The following is a 26,851-nucleotide window of genomic DNA, read 5'->3' on the forward strand; positions in this document are numbered from 1 at the left end:
CTGAGCAGTTCCTCTAACACAGTGCTATCCAATACAGTGGCTATCAGATACAAGCGCAAGGTGAATTTAAATTAAAGTTAAATAAACATCAGGGCCCTCGGTCAGACTAGCCACATTTCAGGTGCTCAAGAGCCACAGGTAGGCAGTGGCTGGCTACCATACTGGAAAGCATGGCTGTAGTCGGTACACTCCAAGAGGGCAGGGACATCTCCAGCCGTACACAACTCCCTCGTCTGTGAGACGGGGGAGTGACAACCTTCTCGGAGGTGGGAGTCGGGATTAAATTCAATAACAACAGCACCTGGCACGCAGGGCTACTCAGTCTCTGGGAGTTTGTTTCTCCCTCTCTGTGTTGCTGAAGAAACCCATGGACCACCTGCCATGTTCTGCAAAAAGACAAAATGAATTGGGGGGAATTATCCCATCCCTACATGAAGGCTCCTCCCTGGATTCAAAGCCCTGATGGAGCAAGAACCATCGGTCTCAGGGTGAGACTCTTGGCTGGCTCCTTGACACCAAGCAGCCCTAACCTGAGAGGAGAATTCGGCCTCCGTTCCAGGGAAAGCAAGGCATGTGAGGAGACTTGTGGGGAAAGGATGACTCGGCTTCAAGAGGCTGAAAGTCAAGAAGATCCGGATTCCTCCATTTCTAGGGCCAGGGCCTGGCTCTCCCCAAGCATGAGGAACCAGAGAAAAGCTTCAGAAATAATCCCTCAAAAATGCACACTTGCTGAGTTTCCGGGCACCAAGTGCTGCCCTGTTTAGGGTTCTCCTGGGCCAAGGGACTGACCAAGAGCAGGTTCGAACCAGAGCAGTGCTCAGGCCCATGAGTCCAACCCAGGCTTGTCCCCACCTACCTTAAGTTCTTCCCCGTTCTCAGTGTCCCCACCTCCTGGCATTCTCAGCAGCGGGTCTGGAAGGCAGCAGAGCAGCATCAGAAAGTGTCTGCTGCCATGTAAGGGTCCGTTCCATAGACCACCCAGAGGACCAGGCCAGAGTGCCAGGCCCATGTGGCTGCCCAGGTCACCCCTGGCCTCCAGGGTGTGGGGATGCCCGAGCTCGGGTCAGGCAGGGGCTCAGGAGCCATGACTATGTATGGGAGGGACAGAACAGAGGAAATGCAAAATCCAAGTCCTGAACCTCAGTTCTCATGGCCAGGCCCACGGGCCCTGTCCCCAGAAGTGGGTTAGCAAGGCAGCTGGAGAGGATCCTGGGGCTACTGGCCCTGGGAAGGGGCCATGTAGGAAGCTCCTGAAGCCCACCCTCCCTGAGCTAGGGGTGGGACCGAACCACGTGGGATCAGGCCTATAACCCTACCCAAGTCCAACCACATACGTAAAGGGACATGGGTAAGAGGCTACCTGCTGTCCACATACTAGCAGGGGTTCGAGAGAAGTCCCTGGACCCGTGGTCTGATCATAGCTGGGATGACAACTGCCACCAAACACAGACAATGATGCTGCTACCCAGGAAGGGAATGGGGAGGTCCGTGGGGGAGTGTGGCGGCACATCTGGGCAGAAGCTGAGGTGGTGTGCATATACCTCTCAGGGGTCGCAGTCGCCGCCTAGCCACCTTCAGGTGCTTGGTCCGGCCCAGGTCCTCCCCCAGAAGGTAGTACCAGCCGCTGATCTCCTGTCACAAGAGAAGACATGACACGCTCAGCGGAGGCAGAGGGCACAGGTCAGGCAGCCACCAATACCCCTCAAAGAGCAGCAGCATTTCTGTAGAGATGGACACCCCAGCCTCTCTGCCCCAAAAGTAACTGTCATGACTACACCTCCAGGAAACCTTCCCTGATGCAATGAACAGAGCCGGTCCTCCCTTCTGCTGAATTCCCACAGCCTTTTCCCTGAAGCACGGTTTACTTGCATGCCTACCTCCCCCACTAAGCTGTGAACAGGTTCCTTGATGTGCCTAGCACTGGGCCTGGTATACAGTAGGAGCCCAATAAATGTTGACAGAAGGGAGGGAAGGAGGGATGGAGGGAAATGCCAGAAAGTAGGCATCCTGAGGCTCCTGAGCAGTCTCCAGGGCGAAACATCTTCTCCCAACAGGTAATGAAGCCCAGGTTGCAGTCAAGACATTTGGGACCCACATACAGGACAAAGGGTCCTCAGCCACTTTTCTGACTTAAGAGACTTTACTGCCAGGACATAAAGCTGGGTGACAGGGCTACCTGGCAACACTGTGTGGCAGGCCATCAGGACATCACCAGGGATGTACAAAAGAAGCATGTCCCTCTCCTGCTCAAAAGCTTCCAGTTTGGGGGTGTGGTGCAGAGTAGAGATGGATGAGGGACTGGCTACCCAGGGGAGTGGTCTCTAGACCCCAAAGAGTCCTCACCCAGCCAGAAGGATAGCTCCATGGAGGATGTTCACTCCACCCCTGGGTACCTGCTTGGCCCAAAAACACAAGACCTGGTAGATGACATCACAATGACCCCTGGAGCATACCGTAAGTACCTGGCCCTCCTCCTCCAGGAAGTCCCAGGAGTGCTCTGAGCTTCAAGGGACCTACCAGTGTCCTTAATGGCAGACACCAGAACCGGAGTCTCTGGGAGGACTTGGCTCCTAACAACTGCTCTCTGGCAAAAATAAATCAAGAAGGGACCCAAACCCTTGGCACATAGATGACAAATACACTATTGTTATTCAGGCCACCGGGCACCTGTCTAACACAGAAAGAAGCCCTGCCCAAGGCCTTCCAGACAAAGCAACTCGGCCTAGGTGGGATGACCCTGCCAGAAGCTTCCCTAGGACTCACCTTGTCTGGAGTCAGGAGAGACCTCACCCCGAAGCTCATGCAGCCGATGAGTCCACTCTGTCTGGGAGAACAACAGAGGCTTAAGTCAGCACCTTTCCACTGGGGTATTTCAGGAAATCGATTATCAAGTGTAACGTGGGTTTGTCGGATGCACTGCTGTTTACATCATCTCATTTGACCTTTCCAACTTTCATGAGGCTGGAGAAAAGCTATTTCTCCATTTCACAGATGAAAAAACTGAGGCTCAAAGTTGGTCCTCTTCCCAAAGTCACTGGACTAATTAGTAGCAGTGTCCCGTGGGAAACCCAGGTGTTCCAGGTCATGGGGCAGCACTCCCTCCATCAGCCACAGAAGCTCAGAGCTACCTCACAGGTTTTAACTGTTCTGATGCCAGTAGATCCAAAGAACTGGTCCCCCCAGGAAATTTCAGCTTCCATATTAGCTGATAATGCTCAATTGAGGACAACGTTTACGAGAGCACAAGCTCAAGAAGCTCTGTCTCGGGTCCAGGCAAGACCTGAGCAGATCTTGGACAGTTTCAGATCAAGATCAAATGCAACAGGAAAGTTGACAAGAGCAACCTGACCTGGTGGCCAGGGGGACAAGTAGGCATGAACCAGGGTCAGGCCTCATGGGGATGTCACTGTGGCGAAAGGCTGAGTTCAGGCGGGTCTTTCTTGGCTAAGAGTCATTCAAAGTTCCTTGAAGACTGTCCACTATTGAGTCCCAACCGTCAGGGACTGATTGACACTTGGCAGCTTTCAATAATGATGGCATAGATGAATACTAACGAAATGCAAAAAATAATCTCGCTGTGAGAAAAGGAAATTCACAAATCTGTCGTTTAATGAGGAAAACGCCCACAAAAATATTCACAATGGTTGTTAATAAGAAACGCCCACGAAAATTAGTAATGATTGTATCTGGTAGGCGGGACTAGCGGAGGTTTTGTTTTCTTTGGGTTTTCAGTGTTTTCCAGTTTTCATAGGGAACAAGCAGTACTTCTATAATCAGGAAAAAAAAATAGTATAAAGGTATTGGCAAGTGCTTCTATTCTACCGAATCGTTCTCGATCCTAACACTAGAGTTACTTTTTAACTTTTCTATTCTCTCTCCTAGCACATCCCCAACTCAGACTCCTTCAGATTGGTTTACTATTAATCAGGAAACAACATGGGTATTTAGACTGGAGCATAGCCCTGGTGGTTGACGTCAATGTCTGAAAGACCCACACAGATCTAGCATGTTCTGTGGAAGGCACAATAGCAGAGCCAAGATGGCATGAGCTCCTAGATGGGCAGTGAACTCCCTAGAGATGTGCCTCCCTGGAACCTGGTCTAAGGGGGCCTGAGCGAGGTTGGCGGCTATAGCCAGGGGTGCATCACAGAACCTCCTGAAGTGCCTGCCCACATCATATGCCCCAGAGCCTGCTCCCGGAGATCCAGACCCACAGTCTCAGGCGGGGTCCAGGCATGTGAGTCTGGAGAAAGCACCTGCCCATGCCTGCCCCAGTCAAGGACCAGTGGTCTAGAAGCCTCTAGAAATGCGTATTGTTTGCATTCTCCGTGGAGGGTGGCAGCTCACCACCTAATAACCCTAAGCAAAATAAAACTGGCTTCTTGAGGGTAACCACGCCAAGTGAGCGGCGGAGATGCAGAATGCTGGGGCCTGGTCCTCAGACCAGTGAGCCTGCCCTGCAATTTCTGCACCTGGCCAGGTCCCGCCAACAACTCTTACTCTGCTACGCCCCCTGCTCTCACTCACTGCCCCCATTTCCTGCCACCTGGACTCCACCTGCTCCTCCCCTCTTTCTTGCCCTCTCCCATCATACAAGGCCATATTAATAATCCACCCAAAGAGGACAGGGTGATCACCCCAGTAAAGCGACCCTTCCACATTCCCCTCCCCAGCCCAGCACCAAAAACAAATACTCCTCCCTCCTGGCAAGCGGCCAAGGCAGCACTAACGGGCAGAGGCAGCTGCCGGGACCATCACAAGCGCAGATGCTGATCTGAGCTGCAATTCCACAAAAGCCTTCTCGAGACTTTGCCAAAGTCCTCATCACCAATTTAATTTTGTTTGTCAACACATGCAAGAGCAGGCCAGCTGGCACCTAGGTGCCCACACGTTCCTTTCACACTGGCCATGGCCGTAGCTTTCTAAGTCTCCAGGCACAATGCTCCAGCTGTAATAAAGGCTGCCTCTCCCTGCTCTTCGGGAAGTTCAGTTTTCATTCCCCGGTGCTTAGAGAAGGCTAAATGGTTAATAGCCTCCTATGAGCTTTGCTTCCTGCTAAGGGGCCTCCAATGATTTCATGATAGATAATTCAGGCAGAGTAAATTGTCACAATTCATGTCCATAAGCAGGACCCTCCCTCTGAGTGTTCTTCAATTGGGCACTTCTTAAACCTGCTTTTGAAAAATCTTTGGAGGAAGAAAGACTTCTTTTGCATGTCACCTGAGTGCACAGCAATATACCAGTCAGCTTATAAAATTGGGAATGAACATGCACCCTGGACTGCTTGAAGTTTTGCTAGGCACAAAGTCCCAGGAGCCAAGCCTTGGTGACTTCTGGATGCCGAACCCTGAGCTCAGGGTTTGGTGCACTCAGTGAAGGCTTGACAAATGGATGAATCCATTATGCCCATGGTTGTCAGGCACTGGGCAAGGAGCCACAGCATCTATACTAATAATACAGTAATATGCTAATTAGACCAGGAGACCTTCTGGGAGACCTTCCAGACGTTCTTCCAAACAAAGCCATGGTGGCAGCACCGAGGCAGAGGCGGTTAGGGGCGATCAGGCCAGGAGGGGAGGGCAGTTGGAGGTAATCAGGCCGGCGGGGGGCGGGGAGGGGCAGTTAGGGGCAAGCAGGCCAGCAGGGGGTCCAGTTGGGGGTGAGCAGGCCAGCATGGGGGGGGGGGGAGTTGGGGGTGAGCAGGCCGGCAGGCAGAGTGGTTAGGGGCAATCAGGCAGGCAGGCAGGTGAACGATTAGGAGCCAGCAGTCCTGGATTGTGAGAGGGATGTCCGACTGCCGGTTTAGGCCCGATCCCTGTATCAGGCCTAAACCAACAGTAGGACATTCCCCCAAGGGGTCCCAGATTGGAGAGGGTGCAGGCCGGGCTGAGGGACACCCCCCCCCACCCCGTGCACGAATTTCGTGCACCGGGCCACTAGTTAAGGAAATAAGGCAAACATGCAGGAATTTAAATGGCAGTCCAGGACAACAATACAGGGATGTCACTAGATAGGGCGAGATGGACAGATGAACACCACAAGCAACAAATGATGAAAGCTCAGGTGGCAAGAGGTAGTTTAGGGCTAAGGTGCTTGAAGAAGGCCCAAAGAGTTAAGCCACCGAGAGTGAGAGTGAGAGCATTTCAGGCAGAGGGAACGGTCAACACAAAGGCTCAGAGGTAAGGCTTCATGGAATACTCATGGGGAAGAGAGCTTGGCTCCATTTACTTTTGAGCATAAAGTAGGAAACTGCTGCGAAGTAAAAGGCATTGCCATTCTGAGGGAGTGCACTTTCATTCTATCTCAGGGACCTTGAACTATTTCTGTGGCACGGCTACTCCATTTAATCTCAATTTATTTTTCATTTGATGGGTTAAATCAAACACATTTTCCCATTCATTCTTTCTTTCCTTAGGCTCAGTCCCCATCCCTGGTCACAAGCTTCCTAACATGACGGCACTGTACTCGGCACTGAGGTCCTGTTTCTGAAGGGAGATTCAAGGAGAGAGCACGTGCAGAGTCCCCATGACTGTGTGACACAGAGCAAGCAGGCTCTCCGTAAATGTAGGTGCTCCTCACGTAAACGATTATGTCCTTCGGGCTTACGTGCATGCTGCTGTTTTTAACTTGGTGGGTAACATTACAAATCTAAGCTTGTTCTCTGGCCCCAAGTTCTGAAAATGCTGTGACCAGAAGCTTCCATTTGGCTTTCGCCATCCCATCCAACAAAACTTTTAAATAGCTCAGTTCCACAGTCAGTGATATTAAGGAATTACTGTCAGTTGTTAAACGTGATAATGGCATTGTGTTGTTTTTTTTAAGCCGTCTTTTATAGAGATAAAGAGATGAGATGAGATGAGATCTGGGATTTGCTTTAAAATAATCCACTGGAAGAGGGGAAAGTGGGTGGGGCCACATATGAAACAAGACTAGCCATGTATTGACAATTGATGAAGCTGGGCTAAGCGTATGAGGGTTTTTGCTATGATGTTTTCTACCCTTCCATATGTTTGAAATTGTCTATGCCTTCTTAAAAACTCATAGAACCTGAAAGCTGAAAGTCACCTTAGAGGTCGGTGCATTTTACAGATGAGGAAACTGAGGCCTAAAGCAGAAAAAGGACTCACCATGGACTCACAGCAAGTCTGAGCGAGGCCAAAATCTAATGCTCTGAGCCAGTTCTCCTCAGCTCCCACTGTGATCACCATGAAGAGTGGACATCAGCCGGCCCTCCCCAGAACGTCTTTGCAGGTCATCTTGTTTCCCTAATACAGGTTCATAGTCATCACTGGAAAGATCCTGAGAATCAATGAAATTGGTGCCTCCCTTTTATCTCCTATCATTTGCAAAATGTAGCAGCCACACATTCAGCTGGATGGCATGTAAAACGATGTTATAAATGCTATGGAAAGCACATGTGTTCCTCCGGGGCCTGAGGGACCCATGTGCTGACACAGGAAAAGTATGGTTTGGGAGTCATTTATCACCTGTGTGAGACTGTCAAGTGTACTATAATGTGGTTACCAGTACATGAGTTTGGCACCAGACTGCCTGGATTTGAATGTTATTTTCATCACATCCTAGCTGTGTTATCTTAGGCAAGTTACTTAACCTCTCTGTGCCTCTGTTTCCTCACCTGTAAAAGAGCAACCATAATATCTACCTCATATGGTGTTATGAGGATTAAATTAGATAATGCCTGGAATATGCTTAGATTAATGTCCACGAGGAGCGGACCTTAGGTTCTTAATAAACATGAGCTGTGATATGTCCTCAGACAAGTTCCTGAGCCTTCAGAAGCCTCACTTTCCTCTTCTCTGAAAAGAGGGACAATAATAATCCCTACCTCTCAGGGTTGCTATGAGGATTAAATGAGATAATGTATGTAAAGTGCTGGGCACAGAGAAGAGTTCAATAAATGTTTGTTTCCTTCCTCCTGTAATTGTCTTTCATGTTGATAAGTTGAATGTCTGTCCTTCAGAGAAGCACAATTTGATTTGAGAGCGTGGAGCAGGGCAGAAGTTTCCTGCAATCGCTCTGTCTGCCTCCTCCCTCTCAGAAGCCTCCTGGGTCGGATGATGGATCAATACTGTGCCTCCCACCGGCTGAGCCCTGAGCCGCTGAGCCACTGAGCGGGTGGCTGGTGCTGGCAGCTTTGTTCAGCAGGGCCCTCTGTTCCGAAAAGCAGGCCTGTCTGAGCCTGCTCTGTCCCTCTTGAGCTTTGGGTTGGGACTGTGACCACAAGTTCAACTGTGTTTTGTTAATAAGGAATCTCACTTTCCCAAAATAGGCAACAAGTGGAGACACTCACTGCCTCTGTCACGCTGTCATGCTGACTCACTCTCCAGCCTCACCTTCTTTTCCAAAAACTGAGCGCTGCATTGCTGACATCTCCGGCAGCCCTGGGCTTGCTCTGTTCTCCCAGGAGGGTGGCTCCCGGTGGGGGGCACGACAGCTCCCAGTGTGGGGTCTGCCGCCAGCACCTGCTCCACTCCTTGCCTCCACCCAGTGGGCTGGCCACATGTTTCTCTGACCCCCTCCTCTGTGTGCGTCGCGGCAGGTTGCCCAGGACCAAACCAGAGAGGGTCGGACCTGCATTACCACCATTTGTCCACCATCCAGAACTGAAATATCATCGCTGACATGTACACATAAGGAACTGTTTGACATTGAAATTGGGACTCAAAAGAACTGTTGGCCCAGAAAGAAACTCACTACAGACTGATTCATTTGCCTCCCAGCATAACCATTATTGCTTGTCTCATTTTCAGTTCTTATAAATGTATTTCTAGTATCACATGATCTCACTCATCTAGGGGAAATAATGAACAACATAAACTGATGAACAAAAACAGACCCGGAGACAGGGAAGCATCGATGAGACTGTCAAACCTCAGAGGGAAGGTAGGGGAGGGTGGGGGTAAGGGGGAGAGATCAACCAAAGGACTTGTATGCATGCATATAAGCCTAACCAGTGGTCACGGACAACAGGGGGGTGGGGGCATGCATGGGGAGGGGTTTGGGATGGGAATGGGGGGATGAGGACAAATATGTGATACCTTAATCAATCAATCAATCAATCAATCAATCAATGACAGGATTCTGATCCTTGGTCCTCGGCACTCACTGTCTTCCTGGGCAATCTGAGCTGCTCAGAATGGCACCCACCACCTCGGCGGTCCTGGTTTTCACATGCTCGCATGGGCACAGACCTCCCTCTCCCCTGAGCTCCAGGAGAGCAAAGGCAGCCCCCCCTCGCAGCCCTCCCCTGGCTGCTGTCCACGCACCTCCACCTCACCATATCCAGAGCTGGCTCCCTTCCCCTCCGGGACATTCTGGATTAGTTGGGGACACCACCCAACACCCAGGAGTCATCCTTGACTTCTCCCACCTGCTCTCACGCCCAAGTCACCAGTAAGTACTATCAGTTTACCTCCTATGTCCTGGGTCTCTTTCCCTCCACTCTATCCCTAAATCACCTCTCTCACGGATCACCACAAGAATCTCCTAGTTCCTCCCCAACCTTCCTAAGATCTACCAGAATGATAGATCTAGAATGCACATCTGTCATTCCCTTGCTCAACACCCTTCAGTCCATCCCCATTGCCAGATTACCGAACACCAATCTGGCTGCATGAGGCTCTCCCTGAGAGCTTGTGTAAATGCAGATCCCTAGGCCCTGCCCATGAAGATTCGATGGCATCTGGGAATCTGGGTTCCTCACAAGCATCCCAGGTGATTCTGATATATATTCAGGATTGAGAACCACTGGCCCTTGGGAGAAAAACCTACAGCTTCATCAGATTAGGCTTTCGACTACTTCTTCATCTTATCTCTAGCCAGTCCCTACTTTGTACTTGACCTTCCAGCAAGACCAATGAGTTTGTAGATCCATCCACACTCCTGCCCTGCCCCCTCCCCTCTACACTCCCTGGTTCTTTCTTCTGTCCTTTTACTTGAGCATCCAGGAGGCAATATAGTGTTGAGAGTGAGGACTCTGGGGTCTAACCGCCTGGGTTCCCATCCTGGCTCTACTGTTCAATGGCTGTATGACCTTGGGCAAGTTACTTCCTTCTTAGCTTCAGTCTCCTCTTCTGAAAACTTAAGATAAAAACGTACTCCCTTTAGAGTCGCTTTATGAATTCAATGAGGTAATACACTACTAACACCTGTCTTGTGGTCAACACCCAGTAAATGGTTGCTCCTATTTTTAAGGCGATGTCCTCCTCCTCACCCACACCCCCCAAGTCTCTATCAGTGATCCTCTCGAGAGCAGGATGGTCTCTGATCAACCCCATGTGTCCCCAGAACCTATGACAATGTTGCCACATTGGTACCCAGGAAATGGCAGCTCAATGAAGGAGGCCTACAGCACCATGAGCTCCATTCCATGATTTAAAAAAAATAGATTCTCTATTAAAAGACAAATCCTTCCTTATGAAGGCTGAATAAGGCTCAACTTTAGAAAGCATACTAGCTACAAAATTTAGGGTACTAGCCTAACCGGTTTGGCTCAGTGGATAGAGCATCGGCCTATGGACTGAAAGGTCCCAGGTTCAATTCTGGTCAAGGGCATGTTCCTTGGTTGTGGGCACATCCCCAGTAGGGGGCGTGCAGGAGGCAGCTGATCCATGTTCTCTCTCATCAATGTTTCTCTCTATCCCTCTCCCCTACTCTCTGTAAAAAATCAATAAAATATTTTTTTAAAAAAACATTAGGGTACTGAAAAGCATTCAACCTGAAAATATTTTCTGGGCCTAAGAAGGTGAGTTGAACTCATTTTCATTCACCTAGACCCGTGGTCAGCAAACTGCGGCTCGCGAGCCACATGCGGCTCTTTGGCCCCTTGAGTGTGGCTCTTTCACAAAATACCACGGCCTGGGCGAGTCTATTTTGAAGAAGTGGCGTTAGAAGAAGTTTAAGTTTTAAAAATTTGGCTCTCAAAAGAAATTTCAATCGTTGTACTGTTGATATTTGGCTCTGATGACTAATGAGTTTGCCGACCACTGTCCTAGACCCTTTTTTGTTCACCTTTGGTTCGATGATTGCTTGGCAAATGTTACTGGCCACAGGGTCTCCCAGATTTCTTAGGCTGCACCAGGTGAATGAGCCCCTGCCGCTCCCAGTCGGCCAGGACCATCAGTCAAGTGCTCTCATCCCCTTTCCTTCGCAGCGATCCTCACCCTCCCGTGCCCAGAACTCCTCCCCTGCTCTATACTAAACGCTGTTACTAATGACTGTAGCTGGCCTCAAGCGTCCTGCAAGATCAGCCTGTTTGGAGTCTCCTACACAAAACTTCTGCATCTCCTGAACTGGCCTCCCACGGCAGCCTGAGCCCACCACGCATATTCCTGCCTCCTTGCCTTTGCTCATGCTGTGCCCCTGCCTGGAATACCCTTTCCAACCTTCTCTCCTTGTCTTATTCTTGATCTCTGCCCCAAGTTCAAAATCCCCCTTCCTGCATGAAGGCTTCCTTGACCACCTCAGCCTGCAATGAACTCTCCCTCTGCCCACATTGACTGTCCTATTACTCATTTCATTCTTTTATTCATTGAACCAATAGTCACTAAACTTCTATATGCCAGGCACTTGGTACAGTGGGTGCGTAAAAGAGAAATGGGCCATTTTTCATGGAGCTTCTACTCCTGTGGGACTGAGCCTGTGTGTGCTCTTACTGTAATTTGTCTCCTGGTGTCCCTTACTGAAAGGAGGTGTCCTGAGAGCAGAATGTAGGCAGGTTGGCATGCCTGGTGGCCAACACAGTGTCTTGCTGATGCCAAGGGCACAGCAAACGCTCTCTGATAACACGATCCTTGGCATCACCTGGAGTGACGGGACTTGGTGGTACATTTGGCTTTGCTACTGCTAGTCACTCATCCACTATCTGAGCCCCTGTTGTATGCCGGCCACCTGGCTGCCACCCACAGGCCCAGAGCAGACTCTCTCCTCCAGCTCAGCAGCTCCCCTCACCTGGAGTCACCTGCCCTGTTCCACACAGCGACCAGGAGGCGCTTCTGTTCGTCTTCCTCTTGGACAGGACTGCAAAGCAAACCAGACGGTCAGAGCGTTTGCAGAGTTGATCTCCAGACCAGACCCCGTGGAGTCCAACACAACTGCAAAATTTGGAAATGACTGACACCTCCAACCCTGAGGAGCTGTTTGAAAAACTCAAGCACAAATAGTGTGAGAAGTGAGTATCGACATACATAGAGGAGTTTGCATTACGTTATTAAGGACAAAAGGGAGGTTCCACACAATATTATAGAACAATTCAATTTTTATAAACACACACACACACACACACACACACACACACACACACACACAGACATACACCCTCTCCCCACCAATTCAAAGATCTGAAAAGAAATAAACCAAGACATATCAGTGATAGTAGGGCTGGAAGGATTTTTCTCTTTTCTCCTTTTTGTTTATCTATAATTGCTACTTTTCTATAATAAGCAAAATTACCTTGGGAGGTTTGAAAAAACAACAAAAACATTATTAATCTGCACTAACAGAAAAATCCAAAATGTCCATTACCTTCCCATCGGCCCCCGAGTTCAGGCATCGAGGAAAGAAACACTAACAAACAACACTCAGTGTTACTGTCTCATCTACACCTCGGCTTTCTCAGGTTGGCACTATCATTGGCCCCATTTTACAAATAAGGAAGCCAGGGCTCAGAGAGGTTAGCAAGTTTTAAAAGGAGGGGGGCAGGCAAAACATCCCTCAGCTTGGAAAATTCCTTCTGCGACAGGAGAAAGCTTGGCCCACGGCACAGTGGGAAGTCGCCTTCTCCTCAGGGGCTGCCAGTCTCAGGCTGGGCATTTGAATTATGAGAACCAGCCAAGTGAGACCTTATCACTGAGGACCTCACGGCCGGGCCAGGTGCCAGGGATGCAAGGACACAGTGAATGAGAAAACAAAGACATCCTTTAGAAGTCACTGTTTTTCTGCTGAGATCTAGTTCTAGATTTGGCAGACAGAGCTGTTTCCAGATAAACACTCCTTCCCGCTCCTGTCGAGGGCCCGGCTGCACCAGATTCTTACAAGAAGAAGTGCTCGTGGAAGAGTGGGTCTCTGCAGTCTGGAACGGTCTGTGTCTCCTGACAGCACAGCCCAGGGTCTTCGGGGATCAAAGAAATCTTAAATTGGAGAAAAGGAAGCATTAGGTGATTGCTTGTGGCTGTACGGTCACCTAAGCCCAGAGGCTGACTGCACATCTGTAGTGGAAGGCTTCCCAGGGGTCCTCTCACCAGCCTCTGAAGGGGACACGGTGGCATCCTCAGTCAGATGCTGGGAAAGAATGAGGAGCCCCAGGCCAGAGGTGGACTCAGACACCTCTGATTCCAGGGCCCCATAGTGGATGGTAGCAAGAAGGCAGCCAGAGGCCCAGCCAGAGATGCGGTACAACTTGACCATGTCTGCTCTTCCTCAAGCAGAGAGGTTGCCCCCAAGGCACAGGCTTTCTCTCTTCTAAGTTCCCAGCAGCTGCTGAGTTCTCCCTTCACAAGAGGCTCCAGGTTACTATGCCAAGGCCCCCAATCCATGCTCTCACCCCCATGCGTTTATCCCCTGCCTCAGGCTCCCACCCTGCTCTTGACTGAGTCCTTGCCCACAGGGACCTCTGACCAGCGTGGCGTTGAGGTTGCCACCCTCTGGGAGGCATCTGGCCTTTGGCTCTGGCTAGAAGTTCCCCCACCTCATGGGGCCTCTGTCTCATTGCAAGAGCCCCACTCAGATAGACCTACCAGCCCTCAGAGACACTCCCTCCACTCCACCACCCAGATCTGGCCATCCTGCCTCCGATTTGGGTGGGGGGGGAAAGAGGGGTGAAGATACTGCTTTTCATGAGAGGGCTTGAGATCGTCTGTGGATTTCTGCCATCCACGTGCTCACTGTGCTCACCTTTGTGGATGACCAAGATCGCCCGGAAGATTCTCACTCTGGCAGGATGCCCTAGGGACCAAGCCAGGCTAAGGGGAGGGGTCTATCCTAGCTCAGGGCTTCGCCCCTGAACAAAATAAATGCCTACTGACCAAATGAGGTCACTGTTACCTCAAACGGCCCCAGGCTCACAGATGTGCCGGGGCCTTGAGACTCAGTCCAGTAGCATGGCCCTTCACCACCCCCAAGCCCATCCACACCTGCCCCGACCTCCATTTACCTTCACGTAGGGATCACAGATGCCAGGCTCTTGGCTCATCAGACCTTTCCCTTCCATGACTAAACAGAGAATTAAAATGTTGGAGTGGGTGAGTGGGAACGATTATTACCAGGCCCTTAAGGCATATAACCACCATTGGATATTAACCCTTCTCTGGTCCGGTCCACTCCCACCATCTCGCACCCTCAGGCAGCACCCTCAGCGAGGCAGTATAGGGTGCATTCAATCCCCTGATTCTGACAGCTGGAAGGGAACAAAATTTATTGAGTCCAACCCTCATTGAAAGGGGAAGATGAGGCTGTGAGGGGGGCCCACAGACAGTAAGAAACTTGTTCAAAATCACAGAGCAATGGGTTGACAGATCCACGTTTCTTAATTCCTAGGCCAGTGGTTCCTTCCACCACACAAGACTGTGTCCTGGGAATGGAGGGGCTACGCTGGAGAATGTACACTGCTCCGTAATCTGGGCTGTGGCTGACGAACAGTATAGCACAACAGGCAAAAGTCTGGGTCCAGAGGTAGACAGGCCTGAGGATGAACCCCAGCCCTACCACTTACCAGCCATGTCAGCCCGAGCAAGTAGCTTCACCTCTCTAGGAATGAATTTGCCATTTTTTTTAAATGGGTTTGTGATCATACTACTCACTTTACAGGGTAGTTGTGCTGATTAAACGAATTAATGTGTCAAAAGTAGTTAATAGAATACCTGGCAAATAAAAAAACTGCTCAACAAATGCTTGTTGAAGAAAAGAATAATGACTAAAGGCAAGGGATAAGTGGGGGTGGGGTTCAGGTCTGGTTATGAAAGCAAGCATGGCCCATTGGCCTGAGGTCTGCAGAAATCTGACAGCAGACCTGACAGAAGCTGAGTCTCTTTTCTATTTTCTTCTGTGTTCAGGTTTTGAGGGAGCCCTGGGGTTTGGCTCAGATGAAGTTCCCGCAGTCTGAGGTCTGAGGCCTGGGAAACCAACGGAGAGAGGGCAACAGGCTGGACGGGATGAAGGCCTGGGGCTGGGGTGAAGCCAAAGCAAACTGTGCAGGAGAAATGAAGCGGTGGAGGCCAACGCGCATTCTGCAAAAACTGTTTGCACAGCTGGAGTCCGGCTCTGGCGGGCAAAGAACCCCCCTCTGCTGGTCCTTGGGAACTTCACCTTGGGCCCCCCAAGGCCAAGACCCCAGGATCCCAGGCGCCTGCTGGTCTATGCTTCCTGGTATCCTAGTTACTGTTCCTGCATGCATCCTTCCCCTCAAGGGTGTGGTCCCTGAGGCCAGGATCCAGGCTTGATGAGCTCTGGGTCATTCTGGCTCTCGGGGATGCACTCCCATACTGGAGGAGAAGAAACAGCCGGGCAGACCAAGGTGACACGGTGTAGTCGGGGCTGTGAGGAGGACACAGGGGAGGAAGCAACAAACAGCCCAGGAGGTGATTCCTCCCTAAGTCTTAATGATGGTGAAGGCAGGCATAGGTCTTGCAAAATCAGAGGAAGAGAGAGTTCTTTTTCTTTATTTTTTTTTAAATTTATTTTTTATCAAATTTATTGGGGTGACATTGGTTAATATAGGTTTCAGGGAGACAATTCTATAGTGATTTTTCTAAAGGAGTTCAAAAAGAAGGCAGGCTACTCCAGACACAAGGAACAGAGGGTGCAAAGGCACAGAAGCATTAGAAAGCTTGATGCCTTCAAGGGAATTACACGTCACCGCACAGAAAAGGGGGTGGAGGGTGGCGTTAGCAGCAGGAGCCAGGGAAGCTGGGGAGAGAAGCAGGGCCTGCTGGGCCAGACAGAAGAGGCCAAGTAAAGGGCATAATAACATAAGCTCGATTACTATTTGTGTGCTGGATGGAAGGATGAACAAAGAGATAAATGGACAGGTAAAGTGTGAAACCCTCTGGGTGGTACCTAACACCTTCATTACGTGGCCCTGGCTGGCTCACTCCTCTACCCGATCCTGTTCCACGCCCCAGGCACATTAGACAGTCCTTCAAATGCATCGTATTCTCACTGATCTCTTTGCACTTGCTGCTCCCCCTGCATCGAATGCCCGGCCTGCGTGCTCCCTTCTGCCTGGCTTAGACCTGTTCTTCTTTCAGGATAAAGTGTGGGCACCACCCCCATTGTCAAGTCTTCCCTGCCATCCTATTAGCCCCGCCCACACAGGAATGGGTGCTTCCCTGTGGTGTCCTACCCCTACACAGAGCCACTGCTCAGTGGTTATTTTTGGAATTCATGGTTTTCTATCTGATTTAGCGAACACTAAAATACAGCTTCCACACTGGGCACTGTCCCAAGTGCTTCACTAATATGAACTCCTTCAATCCTCACAACAGCCGGTAAGATAGGTACTATGATTGCTGCCATTTGACACATGAGAAAACTGAGCTTGCTTAAGGTCACTCAGCAGAGAGGGAGGCTGGGAAGCCCTTCTGTGGCCCTGCCCCCCTGGGGCCAAGGGTGATGTGGAGGTGCCCAGGAGCAGCTCCAGCCTGCCAGGGCGCAAAGCCCACTGTGTGAACTCCATCACATCCGGGGCAGGACCAGGGAAGGGTCTCTAGAACGAGTCCTGAGTGAATACCCACTTTTTTTTTCAATGGACGCATGGAAGGACACTATACAAAGGTAAGAAAAGGTGCCTTGGCCCATGGTAACACCTCCTCCAGGCAGGAGGCCGAGAGGCACACCCCTTCCCTGGTGGGCCTGGCATGTAACCATACTCACTGTGGAGCAGCAGAACCCGGTCCTGGGCATCAATGGACAGCTTCAGCTGACCTGAGGACATAACAACAGAAACAACTTCACCTCGTCTCCTTATTGGGTGAAAAGTGGAGTCACAGTGACGGGAACGGTCTTTGGTTCCTGTGAAGTGATTCAAAAATCCACACAGTCTCTGGGTTGGCAGGGCCCTCAGAAGCCCCCTAGAACAGCCTCTTCACCACATCAGGAGTCCCTCCTGCAATACCTCCAGCCGTGGTTCTCCGGCCTTGACTCCACGCCGCTCTAGGGATAGGGAGCTCATTACTTGATAAGGTAGCCCAAAACAAACATCAGGTCGCCCTCACAGACACCCAGCGGCCCTCCAGCATGGACAGAAGAGAGAGAGGACCACGCTCTGCTTCCTCAATGACATGTTGAAGAATCTTCTCTTAGTGCAATAAACCCTCCTGGGAACCTCAAGAAGCTGCTGAACTCAACCCATCCATTGTGGAGGCAAAGAGAGCAGGGAGGACCTCCCAGCCTGCAGCAACCCTACACGTCGACCCCATAGCCCTGGCATCTGCTCCACCCATGACAAGCCTGTCTAGTAGTCATCTGCTTCTGCTTGACCACTTCCAGCGACGGGGAGCTCACTTCCTGAAGCGGGAGCCCTTTCGATTTTAAGATAGCTCTGGTTGTTCAGTGCTCCATCTTTATTGAGCCAAAAGTGGCTTCTCAGTAACTTTCATTGACTGGACCTCCTTCTGCAGTATGGGATCGCTCCTCTAGACCAGGCGTCCTCAAACTACGGCCCGCGGGCCACATGCGGCCCGCCGAGGACATTTATCCGGCCCGCCGGGTGCCGCTGCCTGTCCTGCTTAGCAGCTGACTCGTCCCGGGCCCGCAGTGTGCATAGGAATTTGTTCATAGTTTTTTTTTTTTAAACTATAGTCCGGCCCTCCAACGGTCTAAGGGACAGTGAACTGGCTCCCTGTTTAAAAAGTTTGAGGACCCCTGTCATCTAGACCAAAGGCTAAAGTCCTTCCACCGCTCCTCATGGCAGTGTGAGACATCCCTCATCATTCCACTGCTCAACCCTGAACATATGCCCGGGGGATTGGGATGGTGACTGGGCTGTGCTTCGTTGCTGGTTGTTGGAAGGCCAGGCAGGGTTTGGAGAAAGGAAGGAAGCTCGGTGTCTCATAACTCTGCAGTAATCCACCAACCACGGTGACCGGGCAACCACTTGCTCCTCAGTCTTCAGGGTGTTCAAGCGACAAGCCCAGCAATCCCAGCTCCAGCGACTTGGGTTCCTATCTCCACCCATCAGCAATCCCTGCTGCTCTCCTGCCCAGGACACTGATCACAGAAGCCCAAGAGGCCTGTCCTAGTTCCCGCACCGACTAATCTCCTCTTTCAGAGCCACCGTGTCCAGGCAGTGAGGTGGAGCTAATTAATTATAGGGGTTATCGCACTCTCTGAGCTCTGTGGGGATCAGATAACACTGGAGGGTGAGGAGGTCCTCGGATGAAAGGCGCCACGAGAATCCATGGTATTATTAGCTCAAGGGCTGAGCAATTACCACTTTGGGACTCCCAAATGCTGAGAAACCTCCTACAAAAACTGTGCGCTGGTGTGGGAGAGGGAGGTTGGAAACAGACAAACAAGGCCAAGCAGTCACTAATTGGACCTCATCAACCCAAAGACATCTATGTTTAGCACAAAACATTTTTTCTCTAACGATCACCAGTGCAAAGCCAGCTCTGGCCCGAACATGTTTGGTTTTCGAAAGGCATGAGAACCACTGTGCTGATCATTCCTATCACCTACCACTGGCCCTTCCCCAGAAACCAGCATCGAGGACACAAGTGGTCACTAATTCCATACAACAGACACTTGTGGGCACCTGCAGAAGCCCTGAGGGAGGAAGGGCAGATCTGAACAGCCCAGTGCCTGCCCTCTGGGAGCTCACAACCCGGGAGCTAGGACAGAGGCCTAGGCAAGGCCAAGGGTGGGACTGAAGAGGAGGAAGGCCTGGGGTGAATCTGACTCAGAAGTCAGGTGAGTCTGCATCTCTCCATGCAGCTCCCCTCAGGGCCTGACAAGCAGGTCTCTTCAGGAAGTCTCTACACCCTGTTTCAGCAGAAAAACCAAACCCAACAGATGAGGCTCCGAGCCCCAGTACAGGGCACACCCTACTTAGCCCATCCCAGCTGCACAGATAAGGGCAAGATGAAGAATGACACGTTTCCCTCCACCATGCCTGGCCCCTCTGTCCTCCCCGCATCAGCCAATTCCATCAAATGTCTGAGGCTCCTGCCCTGGCTGGGTGGCTCAGTTGGGTTCAATTCCTGGACAGAACACATACCTAGGTTGTGTGTTCAATCTCCAGTCAGGGCATGTATAGGAGGCAACCAATAGATGTTTCTCACATCTATGTTTCTCTCTCTCTCTCTCTCTCTCTCTCTCTCTCTCTCTCTCTCTCTCTTTCTCCCTTCCTCTCTCTCTAAAATCAATGAAAATATATCCTTGGGTGAGGGAAAAAAATTTCTGAGGCTCCTGAAATCGTCTTGCCCAAACTTCTCATTTGGTAGTCAAAACAGGCATGCCCAGCAAAGGAAGGTGACTTGCCCTGGGCCCAGAGTGACCAGGGTAGGCCAAGCCAGAAGTGAAGACTAGAACTCTGTGCCAACTCCAGCACTGCTTCCTGTGGACTGCGCCTGCCTTCTAGAACACTCACAGCCCTCTAATGTGCACCATTGCATCTGCCAGTGCAACTCTGGGGTTCAGGAGCAGAGAGAGCCATCAGGGACGAGACAATGGGCCACAGCTTTGCTCAAGAAGCCAAGAGGAAGCCAAAGAGAGGGCAGGCTCCAAGAAATGTACCTAAGTCTAGAAAAATAAATCACTAGGAGAAGGAGCCTTCAGCTGCTCCAGGTACCAGCTAGTCAAGCCCCTCACAAGTTCCCACTTCCTCCCCAGGCTCGGGACTCAAGGAGAAGGAGTTGGAGATTAGGGCCTGCCCAGAGGTGGGGTCCTTCTGAGCCCCCACCTTTTGGATTGGAACCATAAAGGCTTGCTCCTTAGGGACAGAATTAGCCAAGATGAGAAACAGTTCCTCAAGGGATTGCAGCTCAACTTCAAACAGTCTCAGTCCCTAACATTCAACTAAGATTATTCCAGATTGCTAGTGACCTCAAGCACCTGAGAGTAGAAAAGAAAGATCTTTTTGAAGGAAGATATCATCTCAGGTCTACATTAAGAAGAAAAAGAAAAGCTCTGTGCCTACCCCCTGTAATAGACACAGCACACCGAAACACAGAGAAACAGAAAGACTGAAAGAAACAGGATGGAAAAAGATCTGTCAAGCAATTATGAACCAAAAGAAGGCTGGGTGGCTATGTTAATGTCAGTAAAAGTAAAATTTATCTCCACGAGAAATAAAAAAGATTTCACAACAATGAAAGACTTCATAATAATAAAAGGCTTCATTATCATAAAAGCCTCAATTCACCAGAAAAATAATAATTCTAAGTTTGTGTGCTCTTAATATTTCTTCAAAATACATAAAAGAAAAACTGACAGAACTATAATGAGAAATAGACAAATTGACAATTATAGTAGGGATTTTAACATGTCTCTCTTGGTAACTGATAGAACAAATGGGGGAAAAAATCAGCAAGGATATAAAATATTTGAACAACATAATTAGCAAACTTGGCCTAAAGCTGACATCTACAAAGAACCCTGCACCCACCCACTGCAGATCTTTTCAAGTATATACAGAACATTCCTGAAAACTGGCCATGTGCTGAGCCATCAAAAGACTGAAAGGTTTCACGGCATGTTTTTTGAGCAAAATATTGTATAAGAGAATGAATAAAAAGATAACTAGAAAATCCCCAATCTTTGGAAATTAAGAAATATACTTCTAAATAACCCATGGGTTCAAGAAGAAGTGACTATGAAAATTGGAAAATATTTTAAACACAATAAAAAGAAAAGAAAGCTACATATCATCAAACATGAGGCTTCTGGAAAAGGAACTTGTATCTAGAATATATAAAGAACTCTCAAAACTCAACAATTAGAAGGCAAATAGCCCAATTTTTAAAAAAATGGGCAAAGGATCTAATTAAACTTTTCTCCAAAGGAGATATACAAATAGCCAATAAATATAGGAAAGCTGTTCAGTATCACTGATCGTCAGGGAAATGCAAACCAAAACCACAAGGAGGTACCACTTTACACCCACAGGATTGCTAGAATCAGTCAGTTAATAGCAGGTGTTGGTGAGGTTGGAGAAATCAAAGACCTCAGACACTGCTGATGAGAATGTAAAATGGTGCCTCCACTTTGGAAACGAGTTTGGCAGGTCCTCAAACATAAACCTAGAGTTACCATTTGACCCAGCAATTCTACTCCTAGATATGTACTCCAAAGAATTGAAAACATTTGTCCACACAAAATCGTGTACAGTTATAAAAGAGCATTATTCATAACAGCCAAAAGACAGAAATAATCCAAATTTCCACCTACTAATGAATGAATAAACAAAATGCGGTCTACCTATACAATGGAATAGTATTCAGACATAAAAAAATGAATGAGCGTGTTCTCGGTGGTCCCGGATCTGTCTCTTGCTTCAACAGTGTTTGGACAGAACAGACCCAGGGACGCCCCTTCCAGCTTCCGGCCACTCTCCTGCGCCTCATCCAGTCACCACCTTCAGAACCACCTCTAGGACCAGCCAACACACTGGGTTTTTTTCCTACCTTAACTCCTTATTGCCGAACAAACATGAGCTCCCAAATTCGTCAGAATTATTCCACCAAGGTGGAGGCTGCAGTCAACCGCCTGGCCAACCTGCATCTGCGGGCCTCCCACACCTCCTCTCTCTGGGCTTCTATTTTGACCCAGAAGATGTGGCTCTCGAGGGCATGGGCCACTTCGTCCTCGAGTTGGTAGAGAAGAAGGGCGAGGGCGCTGAGCATCTCTTAAAGTTGCAAAACAAGCGCGGTGGCCGCATTCCTCCCAGGACATGCTGAAGTCTCCCCAAGGTGAGTGGGCAAAACTCAGGGCGCCATGGAGGCCGCCCTGGCCTTGGCGAGGAGCCCGAACCAGGCCCCTTTGGAGCTGCAGGCCCTGGTTCTACCCCATCCCTGTGACTTCCTGGAGAACCACTTCCGGGTGGAGCAGGTGAAACTCATCAAGAAGATGGGCCACCACCTGACTACCATCCGCAGGCTGGCCGGCCCCCAGGCTGGGCTGGGCAAGTATCTCTTCCAAGGCTCACCCTCCAGCATGACTAGAAGCCTTTGGGGCCCAGAGGCCTTTGAGAAACCCCTCTGCATCCCCTGGTGTCTGGCTTTTACCTGAGCCTCTTCCCAGAACTAATAGCCATTCTTTAACCACCCTGAAGCCCTCTCCCATGCATTGGACCAAATGAAACAATAAAGCTTTTTTCAGAAAACAAAAAGAAAGGTGAAGAAGGAGGAGGAGGAGGAGGAGGAGGAGGAGGAGGAGGAGGAGGAGGAGGAGGAGGAGGAGGAGGACGAGGAGGACGAGGAGGACGAGGAGGACGAGGAGGACGAGGAGGGGGAGAAGGAGAAGGAGGAGGAGGAGAAGGAAGTGCTGACACATGCTATAACATGAGTGGATCTTAAAAATATTATGCTGAGTGAAAGAAGGCAGTCACAAAAAAACTATATACGATTCCATTTGTATGAAATGTCTGAAATTGGCTCATTTGCTGAGACAGAAAGTAGATTAGTGATTGTTTAGGATTGGCCAAGAGGGGGGAACTGGAAATTAGGGGTAATAAACTGAAGGGTACAATGTTTCTTTTTGGAGTGATAAAAATGTTCTAAACTTGACGGTGGTAATGGTTACACAACTCTGCGAATATACCAAAAACCATTTAATTGTACATTTTAAATGAGTTAATTGTATGTAAGTTATATATCAATTAAGTTATTGAGATTTTTAAGAGCATGTTAGCAAATATATTAATAACATTAAAAGATAGAATCCTGGAGGGGAAAAAAAACTTATGTACACCTAGAATGGCTTCTTCAAATTACATTATTTCTCATAAATAAAAATCCCTCTGGAGTAGATGGGTTCTAGCCCCAGTTTATACTCTTCCCGACTCGAAGCCAGGTCACCTCCTGAGAAGGCCGTGAAAGGCCAATTAACGTTACCTGAACATAACCTTATTGGGGAACAAGGGTTTATACTCATGAGGGTGCACACACAGTATATAAGCCACTTATACCACAGCCCTAGCCGGTCAAGGGCACATGCCCAGGTTGCAGGCTCGATCCCCAGTAGGGGGTGTGCAGGAGGCAGCCAATCAATGATTCTCTCTCATCATTGATGTTTCTATCTCTCTTTCCCTCTCCCTTCCTCTCTGAAATCAATAAAATATATATACATTAAAAAAATAAACCGAGGAGAAACCAAGATGGCGGCATAGGTAAACACCTGAACTGCTGCCTCGCACAACAATTTCAAAACTACAACTAAAAGACAGAACGGACACCATCCAGAACCACAGGAAAGCAGGCTGAGTGAAAATTCTACAACTAGAAGGAAGGAGAAAAGCTCACAGAGAATTGGAGGTACGGCAAAGGGGCTTTGTGCGCGCAGAGAGGAAGGGCGGCTGAGAGCCTGGCTGACTTCCTCTGGCGGAAGGGGGAAGGAAGCCTCCGACGGCACTGAACCCCAGTTCTGACTGCACTGAACCCCAGTTCCGGGCGAACCCCTGGGGACCCACGCTCTTACGGGGGGAGTCTGGACTCTCGGGCGGAGACCCGAGCTGGGAAAGGCAGAAGTCTGAAGGTGCACGCGGGCCAGTGCGCACAAAGGCTGTGGAGGTCGCCATAGGCTTTCCCTAGTGGAAGGGAGTCAGAGGATCCTGAATGCACTGAGCCCCAGTTCTGACTGCAGTGAACCCCGGTTCCAGGCGAGCCCCTGGGGACCCACGCTCTTGTGGGGGGAGTCTGGACTCTCAGGCGGAGACTCGAGCTGGGGAAGGCGGAGGACTGAAAGCGCACGTGCGCGCAGGGGCAGGGCTGACAGGAAGCCAAGACTGAGGCTCCACCCCATCCAAGCTGAGCACAGAGGCTATTGCAATTTGGCAAGTCTAATCCTATAGGGCTGTCTCCAGCACCGGGCTTCTCCCAGCATAGACACAGCTGATCCTTACAGCCAACGGACCCGGAGGTCAATTCTTCCCAGTGATACCAACAACAATAAAGACTTAATTACAACAAGGCTGTACACACAGTCCACAAAGGGGTGCACCAAGAGTGTCCACCTCAGGTTAACTGGGGAAGCAGACCCACTGGGCCATATTGGAAACCTAGCACAAATATCTACCTTACCAACTCAGGGAATCAGTGAAAATGCGGGGTCAAAGAATCAGACCACAAACGAAAGAAATGGAGGAAAACAAACGACTGGATATAGAATTCAAAACCACCGTTATAAGACTTTTTAAGAATATCCTAGAAAAGGCCGATAAATATAACGAGACCCTCGAAGATATGAAAAAGGACCAACTAGAAATTAAACATACACTGACTGAAATAAAAAATATTATACAGAGACCCAGAAACAGAATAGAGGAACACAAGAATCAAGTCAAAGAATTGAAATACAAAGAAGCAAAAAACACTCAACCGAAAAAGCAAAAAGCAAAAAAAAAAATCCAAAAAGTTGAAGATAATGTAAGAAGACTCTGGGACAACTTCAAGCGTACCAACATCAGAATTATGGGGGTGCCAGAAGAAGAGAGAGAGCAAGATACTGAAAACCTATTTGAAGAAATAATGACCGAAAACTTTCCCCACCTGGTGAAAGAAATAGACTTACAAGTCCAGGAAGCCCACAGAACCCCAAACAAAAGGAATCCAAAGAGGACCACACCAAGACACATCATAATTAAAATGCCAAGAGCAAAAGACAAAGAGAGAATATTAAAAGCAGCAAGAGAAAAACAGTTAATTACCTACAAGGGAGCACCCATACGACTGTCAGCTGACTTCTCAACAGAAACTATGCAGGCCAGACGGGAGTGGCAAGAAATTTTCAATGTGATGAATAGCAAGAACCTACAACCAAGATTACTCTACCCAGCAAAGCTATCATTCAGAATTGAAGGGCAGATAAAGAGCTTCACAGATAAGAAAAAGCTAAAGGAGTTCATCACCACCAAACCAGTATTATATGAAATGCTGAAAGGTATTCTTAAAGAAGAGGAAGAAGAAAAACGTAAAGAGAAAAATTATGAACAACAAATACATATCTATCAACAAGCGAACCTAAAAATCAAGTGAATTAAAAACCTGAGGAACAGAATAATCTGGTGACTATAATAGAATCAGGGGCATAGAAAGGGAGTGAACTGATAATTCTCAGGGGGAAAGGGGTATGGGGGGTTCATGAAGAGAATGGACAAAAATCATACACCTATGGATGAGGACAGTGGGGGGGAGGTAAGGGCAGAAGGTGGGGTGGGAAATGGGTGGGGTGGGAAATGGGTGGAGGGGAGCTATGGGGGGAAAAAGGAGAAATAATTGTAATAATCTGAATAAAGATTTATTTAAAAAAAAATAAAATAAAAAAATAAACCACTTATGCCACAAAGGACTCTTCCTGAAAAGAATTCTGGTCAAAACAATTTGTCTCTGTGGTTCCAGAGAAGCTGGAAATGTAGTTCCCTTTACATATTTTTGCTCAGGAAACTACCAGCAAGGCAGTGTTGTGGAGCAAACACGAGTGAACGACCACTGGAGTCCAGACCAAATTAAAATTTAGGGAGCCTTTGTTAGCCGGCCAGCCGGCGACTGCTCTGCTTTTCTCCACGCAGGGAGTCCAGAGAGCAGCCCCGACCCTTTGTGCAGGACCACTTTTAAGCACATTAACCACATCCTGTTTTTGCAGAGCAGGCAACTTAAGACAAAACAGTTTTTCCCAAGCAACGTCAGAGTCATGCCATTGACAACCATGTTATTCACAGGGTCACCCTGTTCTTCAGAAAGCTGACAGTGTTCTGTGAAAGAAGGCCTACGTGCTGGGAAGGGGCCATGAGACTGTATCTCAAGGCCTGGCCTGGTGTCAGCACTGACAACTCTATCTGGGGCACAGTCCACAGCCTCTCTGGAATGCTCAAAAATTCCCACTCTCTAACATTCCCCACTGGTTTTATGTACATGAGTCAAATCGTTGACTCTTTTGGGTCATTGTTGGTGAGGGAGTTATATTTACCCCTGAGGAGTACAAACTTGATAGAATTAATTCTCTGCTGAATAAAGTCAGTGGGCCTGTTTATAAGATAAGGGCCCGGAATGAGGGCCAGGACTAATCTTTAGAGGGTCCGAAGAGTCCTGGACTCTGTTTTGCCTGGGCTGTCTTAAGCCAGGTGTGATGAAGCCACGTCAGGATCCCGTCGACCTTGACTGCTGTGGGGGTGGTCCTTTCCAAGTAGGAGTCAGTCCTTGTGGGGCAAATTTCTTTACCCAAACAGAGTCACCAGGGTGGAAGGATGGACCGGATCAGACATGCTTCTGGACTGCTTTCTGGGTTGACTGTAAAGCCTGCAAGAACTTGAGTAAAGATTGGTTGTGGATTTCAGCTTTTCTAGATTGGGTTTGCATGTAAGCTGGTGAGGTGGGTAGGTCAGGTCACTAGAATCTGTAGAGGCCCCACTGGTTTTAGGGCAGCCTCCCGGGCTGCTTTATCTGCAGCCTCGTTCTCTCTTGCTTCTGGGGAGTCCCCTTGTCTCACATAGGTAGAGATGGAAAGACTTAATTACATCTGGTAGTGCTAGTTGGCCCATCGTCCTTGCTCTGCTCATATCTGTCTGTCTAATATATTACTTCAAGGATCCTGACTCTGAATTCTTTTAGGGAAAATGGAGGTCGGTGGGCTCTTCTAGCTACTTCCTGCTGAGGTGGGTCAGAAGTTTCTCTCAGAGCCAAGA

General features: G+C 49.3%; 1 protein-coding gene across 2 annotated transcripts in view; it reads right to left on the reverse strand.

The window, feature by feature from the left end:
- The window catches only part of RGS3 (regulator of G protein signaling 3), a gene marked incomplete at its 5' end in the record, with an annotated part of 121,755 nt that overhangs the window by 89,062 nt on the left and 5,842 nt on the right, over positions 1-26,851 (reverse strand). Inside the window, 7 exons of one of the 2 annotated variants that reach the window (XM_080671391.1) lie at positions 857-912; positions 1,542-1,632; positions 2,764-2,824; positions 11,971-12,039; positions 13,054-13,148; positions 14,171-14,229; positions 16,888-16,938. In XM_080671391.1, the coding sequence (XP_080527517.1) occupies positions 857-912; positions 1,542-1,632; positions 2,764-2,824; positions 11,971-12,039; positions 13,054-13,148; positions 14,171-14,229; positions 16,888-16,938 (482 nt within the window). Of the gene's footprint in view, positions 1-856; positions 913-1,541; positions 1,633-2,763; positions 2,825-11,970; positions 12,040-13,053; positions 13,149-14,170; positions 14,230-16,887; positions 16,939-26,851 lie in introns of those variants that run through there. The other variant, XM_080671390.1, reaches the window with a different exon arrangement.

Source organism: Plecotus auritus, assembly GCF_963455305.1.
Source record: "Plecotus auritus genome assembly, chromosome: 5".
NCBI classification, from domain to species: domain Eukaryota; kingdom Metazoa; phylum Chordata; class Mammalia; order Chiroptera; family Vespertilionidae; genus Plecotus; species Plecotus auritus.